This window comes from Eutrigla gurnardus (assembly GCF_963514095.1).
Source record: "Eutrigla gurnardus genome assembly, chromosome: 10".
NCBI classification, from domain to species: domain Eukaryota; kingdom Metazoa; phylum Chordata; class Actinopteri; order Perciformes; family Triglidae; genus Eutrigla; species Eutrigla gurnardus.
The window spans coordinates 5,578,562-5,593,913 of NC_139924.1; the positions used below are offsets into that span (position 1 = coordinate 5,578,562).

A 15,352-nucleotide genomic window follows, 5' to 3' on the forward strand; every position below is an offset into this window, starting at 1 on the left:
CCGATCACCCACCAACACGCATTGGGTGTGTCTCTGACAAATGTGTTGAATGCTTGTATCCCCTCTTAGAACAGGATTTTAAATCCTCCATTGTTTCCTAGCTCGCAGTGTTCTTCTTCTCTGGATGTGTTGGTGCACTGATGAATATCTTACCTATATAAGTGAAATAGTGTGAAAACTTCACAGGGGACCTGCTTTTGGTGAAAAGGAGCCTTGTTTGTAACTTGTAGACATTTGGTTTAAATGGTAAATGTATTATGTGGTTAAACATCAACGCCCTCATTTTTAACACCCTGCCCTTTTCACGCCACAACCTGTGAAGGACATCTCTTCCTCAATAGAACTTCCTTTTGTCACAGCTTATCTCGAGGTGCAAAGACAACCTTCTGAAACTGTCCGAACCACAAGCATCCTCTGTACGCGACCACCTATGTATGAGGATTCTGTGTTCCTCTCTTCATCGGGTCCTTGCAGACTCTCTGCCACGCTGTTTGGTTCTGATGCCTTTTGCAAAGTTTGGTAATTAAACTGTCAAAGACACATCGTGGTTTGAACTCTATATTTTCAGATTTCCACCACATTGGTTGCGGGTCCAGAAATGCTGAGTGTTGTGAGTGGCATCAGACGAGGTGCCCACCGTTTCCACTGCTGTTTCCATTGGCAATCCAGCCTTTAGCTGAGGTAATAATTTTCTCTTCTGGACGTTAGATTATGGATGGATGAGTCAATAAATCGTATGCCAGTCACATGCTGCTTTTTACGTTAAGCAAGTAAATCTAACCAAACCTTAACACTAGTGGAAGCAGCGCTGGTTGCTTTGGATGGGCGAACTGTAATATCCATGATTTTATGGATGAATTGAACCTTGAAACAGTTGATATGAATTATGTCTGTAATAGTTTTGTAAGCCTGCCTCACAAACGAATCAGATATGTGGGTCTTTTTTTCCCGAGGACAAACAGAAATGTTGGGTTTTTCATTTCCTTTTGAAGGACTTTTTGGACCAAAAATATGTTACATAAAAGGTAAAACATGAACTTTTATAGTTAAAACTTGTTTTGTGGTTAAGGTAAATCTCAAGGAAAAAACAATATCCTGAAATAAGTGTGTGTGTGTGTGTGTGTGTGTGTGTGTGTGTGTGTGGGACAGGAGTCACAGTTTACAATACGTGTGGATGTGATGGAATCTCCCACTTGTTTCAGTCATCCCCTCTCTCTCCCTCTCTCTCTCTTTACTCCGGCTGCTAATCAGCATTTGAAAGGCAGCTTTGACAGTGAGAAAGAAAGTGAGGGGGGCACAGGGAGGTGGGGGTAAACGAAAGAATGAGACACAGCGAGTTAGGGAGCGCGAGCCAGAGAGAGACTGAGGCGAGGGGCTGTACAAGCATGCCTTTTATATTTACTAGTGACAGAGAGAGAGAGGGAGGGAGAGAGAGAGGGAGCGAGCAGCTGAAGGCAGAGACAACTGGTGTGCACGGCTTTCCCAAGAGGAAATGAAAAGAAAGAAGCTCAGCGAGGAGAGTGAATGAGTGAGCGGGAGAGAGGAAGGGGTGGGAGGGAGCATGCCGGCTGGAGAGAGAGAGAGACGTAGTGAGGAGGAGAGAGCGAGGAAGAGATTCTCACACTGGCTGTGTCCTAATCCGAGTCCATCTCCAAGAAGCAGCGGAGCAGAGTGTTGCTGAAGTGAGTCTGAGAGCCAAGGAGAGCTACACCCGCTAGCTCCATTCACACACATAGACAAACACACACACACTCTTCTCGCTCTCTCCCCTCCACACACACACACACACACGCGCTCACACACTCTTTTGCAACGGAGTCCACAATGTGTCCGGCTGCACGGCCAAAGCTTTTGTGAAAGTGAGGGGATTGCCGCTGTCCCGGTCCCAGCCCCCTTGGCTCACACACACGGTGTTTGTTTGCTGTGTTTAAGCTCGAGGTGCCGGTGGAGGTGGTGTGGTGGGGGGCCACCGCCAGGGCAGAGCAGGGGCTCCGGAGAGGAGGAGGAGGAGGAGGAGGAGAAGAAGAGGAGGAAAAGGAGGAGGGAGACAAAGTGGATCAGATCAACAGACTGAGCGCTGGAAATGCCCGTCAGGTGAGTAGATAATGGATCTAACAACTTACGGTCAACATGCACGCTCATGCATGAGTGTGCACACTTTCTCACTCACTTGATTTTTCTCACACACACACGCTGGGCACACACACATCTGCACGTCGTAAAGCTGTCATCTGTAGTTAGTTTAAAAACATTGTGTGAATCTTTATTGTCAGATCTTCTTCTTGTTTTAAAATCTTGATAAAGATGGGAAATATGTGAAAGACAGTTTGTTCAATTTACACCTGAAGTAGTTTTTCTCTTAAAATAAAATATGGGCATGTATGCAGCGGTGATAACTTTTTGCAGAGTCTAATTATGGAATTATCAGATGTTTTACTAAATTGGCAATCAGTAGGAAGTCAGTCATTCTTTCTTAAATAAATTATAAAGTGAGATTTAAAAAAGATGTTTTATTTTGAAATTGACCTCTAGTTACTGGGGTCTCTTGTAACTGTGTGCAGCATGTTTGAATTTACATTTAATGACAGTAAATACAAGATAAATGTGCATATTTTAGCATTAACGCATAGGTTAATAATATTTTATAAATAAATATTGATTGATTTGATCAGATAATTGAAAGCACCGTTATTGGCTTAACACAAATATTCCAATCCCTGCGTTTCCGACGAGCTAAATAATGATGTAGGTTTGTGTCTGTGCTGAATGAGCGTGATCATACCGGCCCACCACTTCCTGATAAACTGTGCATGCATGTGTGGCGGAGTTTGAGCTACAGAGGCAGAGAGTGAGCGTCTGCGTGTCCGTCTCCACCTGCAGAGGCAGAATTGGTCACAGTGTATTGGCTTGGTAACGTTCGGTGCCTTCAGGGTGTTTGCAGCAGGTGGTCCAAATTGGCAGAATGCCTGTGACAAACGCAGAGTGTTCGCTGCTGCTGTAAAGTAAATAACATCAAACCATCACATAGTGATTTCAGGCTGTCAGCCCCCCCTCTCTCTTTTTTTCAGAATTTGCAGTTATTATAAACGGCTTGTCACTTGATTTAAATGTCAAACAGTTATTTCACGTGTCTGTGCATGCATGAGTGCAAATGTAAAGGTATGTATGCTTTAATGCCAGATTCCCTATTTGCTTGCGCGCGTCCGTATGTAGATATTCGTTTTTCCACAATCCCTGAATGTTTCTCTAAAACCAGTGCGATGAACTCTCCCGGCGGCGGCATCATTTTCACACACACCTGCTGAGATAGCTGGTGCTTCAGATTCAAACCTAATAACTACCTGCACTACAGAATCCCACTTTCAGGTGTCAAAGCATTCCTATTAGTCAAAAGCATGACTGGCCATACTTTTATGCAGTCCAGCTGTTTTTTTTAAACTTACTAAAAACAAGCAAGCAATATATTTATTTAAAAGAATGTCTACCTTCAGTCAGCTTGTTCTAATAAAGAGCATATGTTGCAGCAACACTGACAGCCGAACAGGGTCAGGCTGTGTCATCACACGTCCGTGGTACAGTTTATACCCGGCCCGCTGAGCCACTAAGCCTCTCTATCCGTTCCAGTCCTCACATGTGCCGGACGTTATGGTCGTGACCCACGTTTAGGCCTTTTCATGAGACCCAGATGCCGGTTCTCTTCTTTGGCTTTTAGGTTTAAGGAGCTGCGCCTCGTGCCGGCAGGCGACTGTGTGACTGTCTTGGATTGCTTTGTGAAAAGTGAGAATGTCGACAACAAAGTGTCCCGTTTGAAGACGGCGGACGAAAAAGGAAGTTTGAAATCAATTCACAAGGTAGTCGGAGGCGTTGTTCTATGAGCAGGCGGACGCTTTTATTCTGCTGCCCATCGGTGTTTGTGATAATGCTGCAAGGTCAACATCTGGTTTCCAGTCAGATGTGATGTCTGCATTTGTTTGCGTGGATAATTATCAGATGAGCAAAATTAATAGCAGGAATGTGTGTTCCTGCATCTTGGTTGGTCGACAAAAACCGACACATCGCGGCTCATTGACAAGTTCTCAGGTAGACAGACGCCTCACCTCCCCTCCCCCCTCCCTCCCTCCCTCCCTCCCTCCCTCTCTTGATATTTTTGTCTCTCTCTGTTGCTCTCTTACACACACACTAAGGTGGTCAGTGTCTGCTGTGTTGACAGACAGCCGCTCACACCCGTCTTGCTGTGTGTGTGTGTGTGTGTGTGTGTGCGTGTGTGTGTGTGTGTGAGAGCGTTGACAGACAGTGTGTGGGTCTGTGACAGAGGGTGTCAGCGCGGTGTCAGGGAGATGTGTTTAGTGTCACACTCTGCTGACCTGATCTCCGGTCGGACTGTCCACTCCGGCCCCGCTGTGGCTCCTTACATAACCCCCGCTGTCATTCACACGCCGGCCTGAAGGGATCCACCAGGCTGCGCACAAACACGCCGGCGCACGCACTCGTGCTGTTGCGTACACGCAAACGTAAAGTCATCCGTAGTCACATCCCCTCTAAATCAGGGTTAGGTGTGAATCTGCCTCACAATCACTCTTTGGTGTCTTCCGTCATTTTTGTTCTCTAATTTATGTGGTGGTGAAAAATTTATCTGGAAATATTCAAAGCAATCTCCGGAAAATGTGTTGGAATATAGTATGAGGCCAGCGGGTATCGTGGTTTCCACAGCGTGTTGCATGACACCTACACAACTTGTTCAACTCTTATCAACAGTTTGACTCGGCTCTGAACTCTGACATTTGCCCCATGCTAATTGATGTGTGTAAGCATGTGGACATCTCTGTGCTGAGAGTGTGCTTTCAAGGCTATTCAGTGTGTGTGTGTGTGACCCTGTGTGCTGTGCTTTGGCCTGTGGTTATTTGGAGGTCAGTGCTGATGTGGTCTCTGCCTGCGGGAGTGGATTTACCATCCTCTGCCTTATAGAGACCCGCATCCACTTAGCTGACTCTTCCAGAGTCAGAGGGAGAAGGAGAAGTTTCTTTCTACCTTTTTCTGTTTGTTCACCAATAACTTTTTACATTTTTGGGAACACTGTGCATGAATATAATCCGTGTTCTCCTCCCTGTGCATACGATCGCATCGGCTTTGCTTTTGTGAAAGCTTTTTATCTTTGACTTCCCTGTGAGTCCTGCTTTAGTCACCTTTAGCCCGGCCTCACATGGAGGTCGGGGCATTTAACCCTAAAATTGATTGCTGCTATTATTATGACCCAGGATTTTCTTTTTCAAGCATATATCATAATAGATGGCTTTTTGACTTTATGCAGTATTTTTTTTTTTATTGCTTTTAACTTTATTTTGTATTTAGACATTTTAGTTGCTCTGGTGAAACATTTTTATTTTTCCTTTTACTAATAAGAGAAACCCTAGAATGTACTTTGCTACGTCTGATACGTGGTTAGAGCATTTTCTAACATATACATTTATCATTAATTTAACTTGTCTATTTTAGTTGGATTGTTTTGTAGATTTGGTCTCTTCAGAAGCAAAATATACGACCAGCTTAATCCATAAAGTTCTAAAGAAGGCACATTGTTGCTGAAAATGACAGTTTATGTGATGACGTCTACATCAATCTACCAGTTATTAGACTTGTTGTGCTGCTTCAATCTTTTTCATTACTTTCAATAGTAATTTCAGAAAGATCAGTGGAGAGAATTCTTTGGATGATAAATAGTTTTTCTGGTAAATACTGTATGGCATTCTGTATGCTGATACGTTCAGCTTCATATTTAATACATCACAGGTGAAGTAGAGCATTTCTTTTGTGTATACTCAGGCCAAGATAGATGGTAATTATGACAGGCATGGATTGGATTCTGCGTAGCACCACGCCCGTGAGGAGTGGACATCAAAGCAACGCTCACCAAAGCCCTCTGTAATAAAAGAGAAGGAGGAGAAAGATATTGATTACCAAGGGTGAACATTAGCAAATCTCTTTCTCTCTCTTTTTTTTCATCCATGTCTTCATCCGTCCATCATTTCTCTCTCTCTCTCTCTTTTGCCATCTGATTTACCTCCGTCCGCATAAACGTATGCTCTCTCCCTCCCCCATCCGCCCTCCATCCACCCCTCTCCCCTCTCTAATCATTTATTTATTGCTGATCCCTTTACTACATATTCTTCCAGTTTAGGGACGGTCCACACTGTGACTGTAAAATGCTGGTTCACTCGCACGGGCTGTTATCATCATTCCTTTACACCTTCCTCTTCCTCCTCATCACCGCGGAGATACCTGGGGGCGGGCGGGGTCACTCTGGTCCAATCTAACGCTGTATTGATTCCATTAGATAATTAATGACCCAGGCAGGGGCCAGAGAGGAGCAAAGAGGGGGTTAGGAGAAATGAGGGGGGCGAGGATGATGGGAGAGGCGAGGGGGGAGGAGGAGGGAGAGAAGGGAGGACGCCAAGGCCCTTGAGAGTTGGAGAGAACCTTGGGTTGGGAATGATCCAGAGTCGTCAAGGTCAACCGCAGCCGGCGCTCCGACACGGAAGCAGAATGCCGAGCGAGTCAGAATATGGAATACTGATAGAGAGAGAGGGAGGGGGGGGGGGGGGGGGGGTCTTCATGTCCAGCAGCTGTCGATTGATCAGCGGCTGAAAAATTGTACATTAAAAAGTCTTTTGACTTCCAAATCCTGAGGTCCAACCAGGGCCGTAATGCATGATAAGTAGTTTTCAGCCCTCCAACCAGAATACCAAACTTCATCTCCCTGGACGCTCCAGACACTCATTTACAACTACTCAACAACATGAAAGGCAAGATAGAAAACTAGCTACATCAAATATTCTGTTCATGTTATTTCCAACCATGTTTTCTACATCTTCCATGATATTGAACGTTCTGTGTTTGATAAAATATTATTCACAGGAATATCTTACATCGCTGTTTCATGCGTACTCCACTTTTACCTTCAGATAGAGTAAAGACGTGTGGGGGTTTGAAGAGGAGAGAAAACCCTTATCAGTGACACTGAAAGATGAGCACAATCACTGCAATACACAGGTTTGATGTCTTTTCTTTTTTCCTCATATTGGCATGCCAGAACCAAACCAGCGTTCTGTTTCACAATGACACAATAATGATATCTGAGCTCCGCTAAAAGGTGCGTTGCAAATGGTGACAAGGTCGTTCTATCGCCAATTAGTCCAGGTCACATGAGAAGGCTGTTGCGTGCTCATGTGTCGGTTGCAAGTTTGTTTTGAATGTAAAAATGAATGGGAGAGGAAAGTATCTAAAATATGTGCCTGGATCGTATTTTTTCACTTTCTTTCTCAGCCGATTTAGATTTGTGAATGGTTTTCCTGAAATGAAGTTAACTGTCTGAGAAAACTGGACGAGCCTGCCCTTCCTCCTGTTGACTTGGTCCTGCTCTTCACCTTTACATGGTCGGCATGTTGTCTCCAGCGGGCTGTGAGAGCTCCTCTGCCTCCACATTCTCAGTCTTGGCCAGCCTCGGTATCGGGCCCCAGGGGTTGTGGAGATGAGGCATAAAACAACCATCTCTACCTCGGGGAGCCGGTGGCGTGGCAGTGGGGCTATTGTCTGTCTGCGTGCTGTTTGACTTAAATGTGTTCATTTGCCTGATGCCCCCGACTCCCCACGGGGAAGGGGCGGCGCTGGGAGAGGAGGGGCGCGCTAACGAACCTCTGACAGCTGGAGGCCCTAATTAAACGTCCCTGCTGAAAATAAACAGAGCGGGCGCCAAGCGAGCAGCCAGAGAAAAACGCACGGCAAACAGCGGCTGTGAGCGCTCGCCGCAGTGCCCTCCGCTCTGTTGCTGTTGAGACCGTGCCAAGAGAGCACGGCTCTATAGGGTAAGGGGTCTCTCACACACACACACGCCGCACTTATGAATATGTAGCACTGCAGCAACACATTGCGAACACCTGCGGTCACACTTGATGCAGGTTGATCCCTACAGCTGTGGGCGCGGTACATTTTTACCCTCGGCGCTCTCAGAAGTCCCACTTTCCTTTTTCGATATATTCCCCACTGTGCCTTTACAGAACGAGTCGACTCAGCTCTATCGAGCGGATTGTTTCACACTCCGTCTAGATGACACTTCTGACATTCAGCCTGTTGTGCTGCTAGCTAGCCGGAGCATTAGCAGTCAAAGTGGCGGGGTCCATTTGGGTGAGTGCATTAATGGGCCGCTCCAACCTGCGACAAGGTTATGAGGTTGATTGAATAATTACTGTGGAGGCCCCTGTCCATTACGGCCCTGTGTCTGCCCTGATAGAGGGTGAGGCAGAGATGGAGAGATAGTTTGAAACAGAAAGATGGAGGGCGAGATTAGATAAGCACAGATAGGGTCAATTAAGAGATAAACATTCAGGAATGGGATGGGAAGGCTGTGCGTGTGTGTGTGTGTGTGTGTGTGTGTGTGTGTGTGTGTGTGTGTGTGTGTGTGTGTGTGTGTGTGTGTGTGTGTGTGTGTGTGTTGGGAGGCAGGGAAACATTCTAATTGTTTCCTGTGTGTCTCCTTCTGATCTCTCCGTCCTACTGTACGCTGTCTAATTTGGCATGTAGTGCATTTATCCAGGTGAGATGGAGAAGGTGACAAAGGTGAAGTTGTTAGACAGAGGTGGGCTGCCCTCTCCTTGACCCTGTCTTCTCTTCAGCAGACTGCCCGGGAAGAGGACTGTCAATGTTGCAGGAAGCTTAAGAGGGAAAAAATATAGGTTTCCTATAGTTGAATGAAGCCATAGACTTAAACATAAGCCTTGGACAAAATATTCTGTCAATGAAAGGGCCCTGGTGAGAGGTTAAGTCTAGGGCTGGAATATTTACCACATTGATCAAGTCTCTTACTGATGTAAATGTACTTGTAAGGCAATCAGTTTTAAAGTATATTCTGAATCCTATTTAATACAACTTTGAAGGCCGATGATATCTACCATCCAATCAGCCAACACTTCAGTCTCAAAACTTTAATTATTCATACTATAATTAATCATGCATGTGTATTTTTGCAGACAATTTATTGTGATACAAGTTACAAGTTCTTCGAAGTATTGCTACTTTTTATCTGCATTGTTCTCTCGTGCTCCATCTGTTGCGTGGTACAGAAATCCACTCTTCCTGCAGCGCCATCATCAGGAACTGCTGTCCAGTACTTTGTTTTATGATCAAATACTTAACAGAAATGACATCAGCTAGACCTGGTGTGCACATGTTCAACATGTTCAACATCTCAGTTAATTTGTACCTGCTAAGCATCAGCATGTTGGCGGTGTCATTGTGAGCATGCTGACGTTAGCGTTTAGGTCAAAGTGCTGCTGTAGTCCAGTAGTATACTGATAAAACATTGCATGGTGGAAGGAGATATTGGGAGGTAGATATTCACACCATACTCTCCTTTTCACTCCCTATTGAAGGCAATCTTTCTGTCACTGACCTAGGATCACTCTACCAACAGAATACATTTTTGCTTTACTATCGCTGCCTTAAACTACTAAAGGTAAGCGAATGACCTGATCTTCACTTTCAACAACTATTCTCTCTGTATTGAATCCCTCACGGACTCCGCTGCCTTTGAAATTGGTCCAAGAGTTTCTCATGCATACATTTAATGTTGGCTGTTTTAGTCCAGATTCGTGAAATGATATCTGCCAAACCTGCCCAGCTTCTGCTGACCCCTCTTAGCCAAGGTCAGCATAGCCATGCTCAAACTCGAGACATAATCCATTTTCTACTGCCCCGGCAAAGCTCTGCTGACTTGATTGTGCTGACCCAGCCGGGCCAAAGAAAGTGAGAGTTAAAGAGTGAGAGGCAGTAAGAGAGACAGAGAGAGAGGGCATCTGAGGCCCAAGGGCATGACACCGCGATGCTCGGGGCCACACTAGCCCTTTAAATGTCAATACAGCACAGAGGGAAGGGGTGAGGGGCGGCGCTGGGTTTGAGGACAAGCAGGAATATTGGCAACTTCCACTACAGGAGGGTCGTGGTGGAGAGAGGCAGAAGGCGGCAGTAGACGTGGAGGAGTCGTCAGTGGAGACGTTGGCTTTAAACTCCAGTCGCAGACAAGTTTGAGTAATCTCTCAGGGACGAGGGAGACATTTGATCTGTGATTTCTCAGTTTAATTGTGACCTCAAAGGAGGCTCAGTGTTTTGTCTTATGTCTATTACCTTGGGAGCGGTCTCTGACCTTTATGTGGGAAGTACATACAGTACCTAATTGCTCTCTCTCTCTCAACCTCGCCACCTTCTTTCTTCCCTTTTCTTTCTTTCTTTCTTTCTCTCTCCGTCTCTCTGATAGATGAAGTAAGAAATCATAAGGTTTCATCCAAGCATTTGAATGCAAATTCTATTCTTTCAAATTAAAAGGGATGAATAGGAACTGCAAATGGAGATAAAATGTCATATTATTTCTCATGCTCACTTCAACCTTTAAAATAGTTTTGTTGAAAAGTACATTACACAATGTATTGTGATGATTAAGAAATAAACGCTCCCTAAAGCGTGTTAAATCTGATATCCCAAATATGCCATAGGTGCTGTCCTATGCAAACAAATGTCATATTTACTATTTTATTGGTATTATTGGTCAATGAACTGACTTTTGTTTTCTTCCTCCTCTGTCATCTGTCGTTGATCTCCAGGTCTGAGTTCGTCACATCCTCAACCAATCAGAGCCTTCGTTAACGGCGGCGTCGGCACGTGATTGGGAGAAGGATGGCAACCATGCCGTTTGTCAGCGAGGGGAAGTGTGTGAGTGTGGAGTGGGATTTCCTACAAGGACTACTGGCCAAGCCTCCCACCCTTCCCTGGTGAGACAACACACACACACACACACACACACACACACACACACACACACACACACACACACACACACACACACACACACACACACAGACAAGCTGATACTGTATAAGCCTGCATGCATGCCCATGAATTAATCTCTACAAGGTGAAATCCATGCATTAACACCCCGGCACACACACTGACAGTCTGAAGAAGAATTTCCTATCAATGAAACACAATCCAGAAGCCGTACGTCTGATCTCCACAGTGCTACATATAACCTGTATTGTTGCTCACCTGCCAATCCTGTCAGAGCGTTGAATCCCCTCCCCTTAGTGGAGATTAAGTAAATTTGGCTGGAATTATTAATGGGCAGTCATTTACAGGCGGATATAAAAACTAAGCAGAATCAATGTGTGTGTATTGATTGTTCTCGGTGGCTGGGGTCGAGGCAGTATAATAATGAGATGTTACAGAGGGCTGGCAGCATGAGTCCACAACACACACACACACACACACACACACAGAAACGCACACCATTTCCACTTGTCCGAGAATTGCAGGGAGAAATACAACAGCTGGGTCAGCTGATTAAGATATAAACATAGATATACACACGATGTACAGCCCTTTTTCTTTGTTCGGTTCCTTTTTTCGCTCACACACACACACACACACACACACACACGCACACACACACTGCTGGTGGTCTTTTTAGGATGAGAATCAACAATACAGACAAGAGAAAGGCTGGTTCTTCTTTCTCCTCTAGCTCTCTCTCCCACTCTCTCTCTCACACACACACACACACTTTATTCCAGTGCAGCACCGACACAAATTGTGAAGTGGCTGTGACAACATAATTCCACCACTCAGGCCCCATTGAGAAGAGTCAATACCCAATCAGAGAGACAGGCTACCTGAGCCCCGGCCCCCCTCTGTCACTCTGCCCCTCCCTCTTCTATTGATCCCTCAATCACGGCTTCAGCTCACTAGCCCGGGACCAGATGAGAGAGGGTGAGCGGGTGAGAGCGAGGGGTTGGAGGGAGGAAGGGAGGGAAAGTCAGAGATAGGCAGCCAGCGATTGTGCGTGTGTGTGTGTGTGTGTGTGTGTGTGTGTGTGTGTGTTCACATATGGATTGTGGAGCAAATGGCATTATTAAGACTCTGCTATGCCAGAGAGAAGATGGGAGTGCGTCTGTAATTACCAGGCCAATCTGCAAGAGATGGATCAGATGGGAGATTGTTTTACTTGAATTGCAGGAGCCATTACTGCTGTATTTACTGTATTTATGAAATGAGTTTGCTGGGTTGACACGCAGGTCATTTCCACAGAGCATGACTCAATCAACAGGTGGTCAGTGGCAAACCCCACCTGGTCCACACTATGTGTCTATCCTTCTCCTCCCTGTGTTCATCCATGTCTTCCATTAATGCACCCCCCTTGTTCACCTCTCAGCCTCCAGAACCTGCGTAAAGAGAAGTCTCGCAATGCGGCCCGTTCACGGCGGGGGAAGGAGAATTTTGAGTTCTTTGAGCTGGCCAAGATGCTGCCTCTGCCCGGAGCCATCACCAGCCAGCTGGACAAGGCCTCGGTCATCCGGCTGACCATCAGCTACCTGCACATGCGCACCTTTGCCAGCCAGGGAGACCCGCCCTGGAGCCCCCTAATGGAAGGAGACAACAACTGCAGCAAAGGTGAGCAAAAGGGAGAAGAACGATGAAGAAATACTGCAAAGCAAACGGTTCACTTAAGTTCACGAGACATGAAGATGGAGTTAAATTGCATTTGTAAAATTGCCTTTTTAGATCCATTCCATTGATTTGTATGCAAACACGCCACCATTAGAATTTGATTTGATTTGTGTTCTGTCTGAACACCCAGTTAGTAGGAAGAGGATTGTAGCTATTAAAGACATTATATCAATATACTAAAATTGAATTTATTTTAGCCCAGGAAAGGATTCATATTATAACTTCCCAGCATATTTTCATTCCTGGCAGACAAGAGAGGGCTGAAAACACTATTTACGCCTTCATGTTGTAATTACATTTCAGGGAATAATTCCTAATCATCGTAGAGAAATAATTAAGGCCTTTTATTTCCTGGTGAAACTTTTCCTGGGGTTGGGACCTCACTGCCCAGGTAGGAAATCTCTTTTCATTTAACTTGTTAAATATTAAAACAGGCTTAAACAATAACAGCATGCAAGCAGGCTGAAGTAAATGAAACATGAAGGATGATTTCTCGACTCCTGATTCATGCAGTTCAGCCTATAAGAAAATTATACAGCAGAGATGAATATGCTGTTTGTGGCTAATGGACAGAAACCACTGAAATCCATGCATCGCTCTCACATCTCTCTTTCAATCAAAAGCAATCCTCAGCAGCCCGATGCGCCCACAGAGATTCGCCACGCCACAAAAATCCAGTCCTCCATTTGTAACCATAATTACTTGTGCTTTCTGTGTGTGACACACACACACACACACACACACACACACACACACGTGTCCATTCACAAGCTTGAAACATGTGTTTACACATGTGCATAATAATCATAACGATTTTCCATAGGCTGAGATTGAATGTATGTATTGTGTTTTAGATAGATGATACACTAAGAGGGAGGAAACTATTGGTGCAATTAGTAATTACAGAAATTAACTATATAGCGAGGACGGTGTAATTATCCTGCCTGCTTAATTGCTACTATTACAGAGGGGAACCGATGCCGCTGCCGTACAATTAGAGGTGTGTGTTTGTGTGCGCCTGTCCTTGTGTACTTTGAGGCAATGTGAGCAAAGAAACGTCATGTTAATTGCATGTTTGTGTGACTGCGTGGGGCTTGCTTTACCACAATAAGTACCACAAAACGTACCACACACTGCATAAGATGCAATTGTTTTAATAGTATAGTAGGTTTGGTAAAGTATCAATAGTGGTGCCGGTGAAACACACAGTTTTAGTGCCAATATTAAAACAATACTTTCCTCAAAATCCTTTTTGAGAAAATAAAGATTTTGTTATTTACCAAACAGGTATTCTCCAATGGAAAATTGAATTATGGGAAATGTGTGACAATGAGCAGAGGCATGCACAATACCAGCACCCTGAAACTGAAGCAGCTAAATGGAATTCAGCCAATATCCACTTTATTATTATCACCTGTGCTCTCCAGCCATGACGTGATGACATGATGTCCCACATGAAAAAGTTGTACATCCATTGTCACATGTATCATATGTTTGTACATTGATTAAGTGAGGTGCATCATTTGTTGGATCATAAATGCTAAAAAAGGACACACACACTGAACACAGTTATTAATATGACAGAATCTCGAGGCTTGACACCATTTAATAGCAGTGCCTCACTGTAAAGCAGCCCACTCAGAGAACTCATATTGTATAATATGTACAGGGTGAGCCCAATCTGTAGCCACAGCATCAGAAAATATGTTATTATGGGTGAATCCATTGGGATCCATCTATCTAACCAGCCATGCAGCGCTGCACATTCTGAATGTCTGTCACACATACGCGTGGCCTTGACTGAGCTCTGCACGAAGACAATTCTTTTGCCTCGGTGTTCCTGGCTTTTGTTTGGCCTTGATAGAAAATACCTGTTTTGAAAAGTAGGTGTGCAGTTAGCGTGCCGTCCTGCACGTGAACTGGAAGTATTGGAGAGAGACAAATGTGAGCTACGCTGCTTACAATACAATGAGAAGCACTTCTCATACAAATGTGAACCACAACTGTAAATATATAGAATCCCGCTGTCGCTACGTGAAGGTCATAGAAAATTGTGAGCCACTTGACAAACACAATGAATCTCATATCGGCTCCGAACGGTGTCGCGGTCCGAATTATCGTGAACGTTTCTCCCCCTAGGTCGGGATCTGATGTCTCCAGTATTATATTAAATGTTTGGATTTTTACAAGCGAGTCACATCGTCTCAGCGGGGCCGAGGCTGAAAATGTGATGCTAATTTGGACATCAGTTTGAACAAGCCTACCCACAATGCATTGGCAGGGTTTTAAGTGTGATGCATGACTTTAATTCCGTTAGTGGAATGTGGTCAGAGATCCAGCTGAAAGGGAGAGGAGGACAGAGAGGAGGGGAAGGGACAAATGTAGAAGGAATAAAGAGAGAAAGAGGAGAGGAGTGTGAGGAGAGAGAGAGGGGGTGGGAGGTGGGGATGCATTCCTCCACTCTCCCTCTTGTCCGAGCGCTTTTGGACGGGCGAGGGCCAGCGGAGAGGGAAGGAAGGTGGAGGGTGGAGGAGAGGAGAGGGATGGAGGGAAAGGGAGGGGCCGGTGTGGCTTTTGTCTGCTTCCCACGTTTCAAAGCCAGTCTTGAAAAATGAATAGACAGAGGAAAATCAATTGCATGACCTTCACAGAGAGAAAGAAAGAGAGATTGAGAGAGCAGGAGAGGGGGGGAGAAGGAGGCGAGAGACAGATTATGGAAGGAGGGAGCAAACGAAAAGGAAGGGAGGAAAAGTAAAATTATATTCAATCCCGTTCTGTGTGTGTGTGTGTGTGTGTGTGTGTGTGT

The 15,352-nt window shown here is 45.1% G+C and overlaps 1 protein-coding gene across 3 annotated transcripts in view; it reads left to right on the plus strand.

The window, feature by feature from the left end:
- Window positions 1-15,352, plus strand: part of npas1 (neuronal PAS domain protein 1) — a 54,281-nt gene that overhangs the window by 21,216 nt on the left and 17,713 nt on the right. The window contains exons 3-6 of one of the 3 annotated variants that reach the window (XM_084018657.1): window positions 569-681; window positions 1,933-2,094; window positions 10,647-10,814; window positions 12,251-12,489. In XM_084018657.1, coding sequence (XP_083874783.1) covers window positions 10,720-10,814; window positions 12,251-12,489 — 334 coding nt within the window. In that variant the 5' untranslated portion in view covers window positions 569-681; window positions 1,933-2,094; window positions 10,647-10,719. Of the gene's footprint in view, window positions 1-568; window positions 682-1,567; window positions 1,683-1,932; window positions 2,095-10,646; window positions 10,815-12,250; window positions 12,490-15,352 lie in introns of those variants that run through there. The other 2 variants (XM_084018658.1, XM_084018656.1) reach the window with 2 other exon arrangements.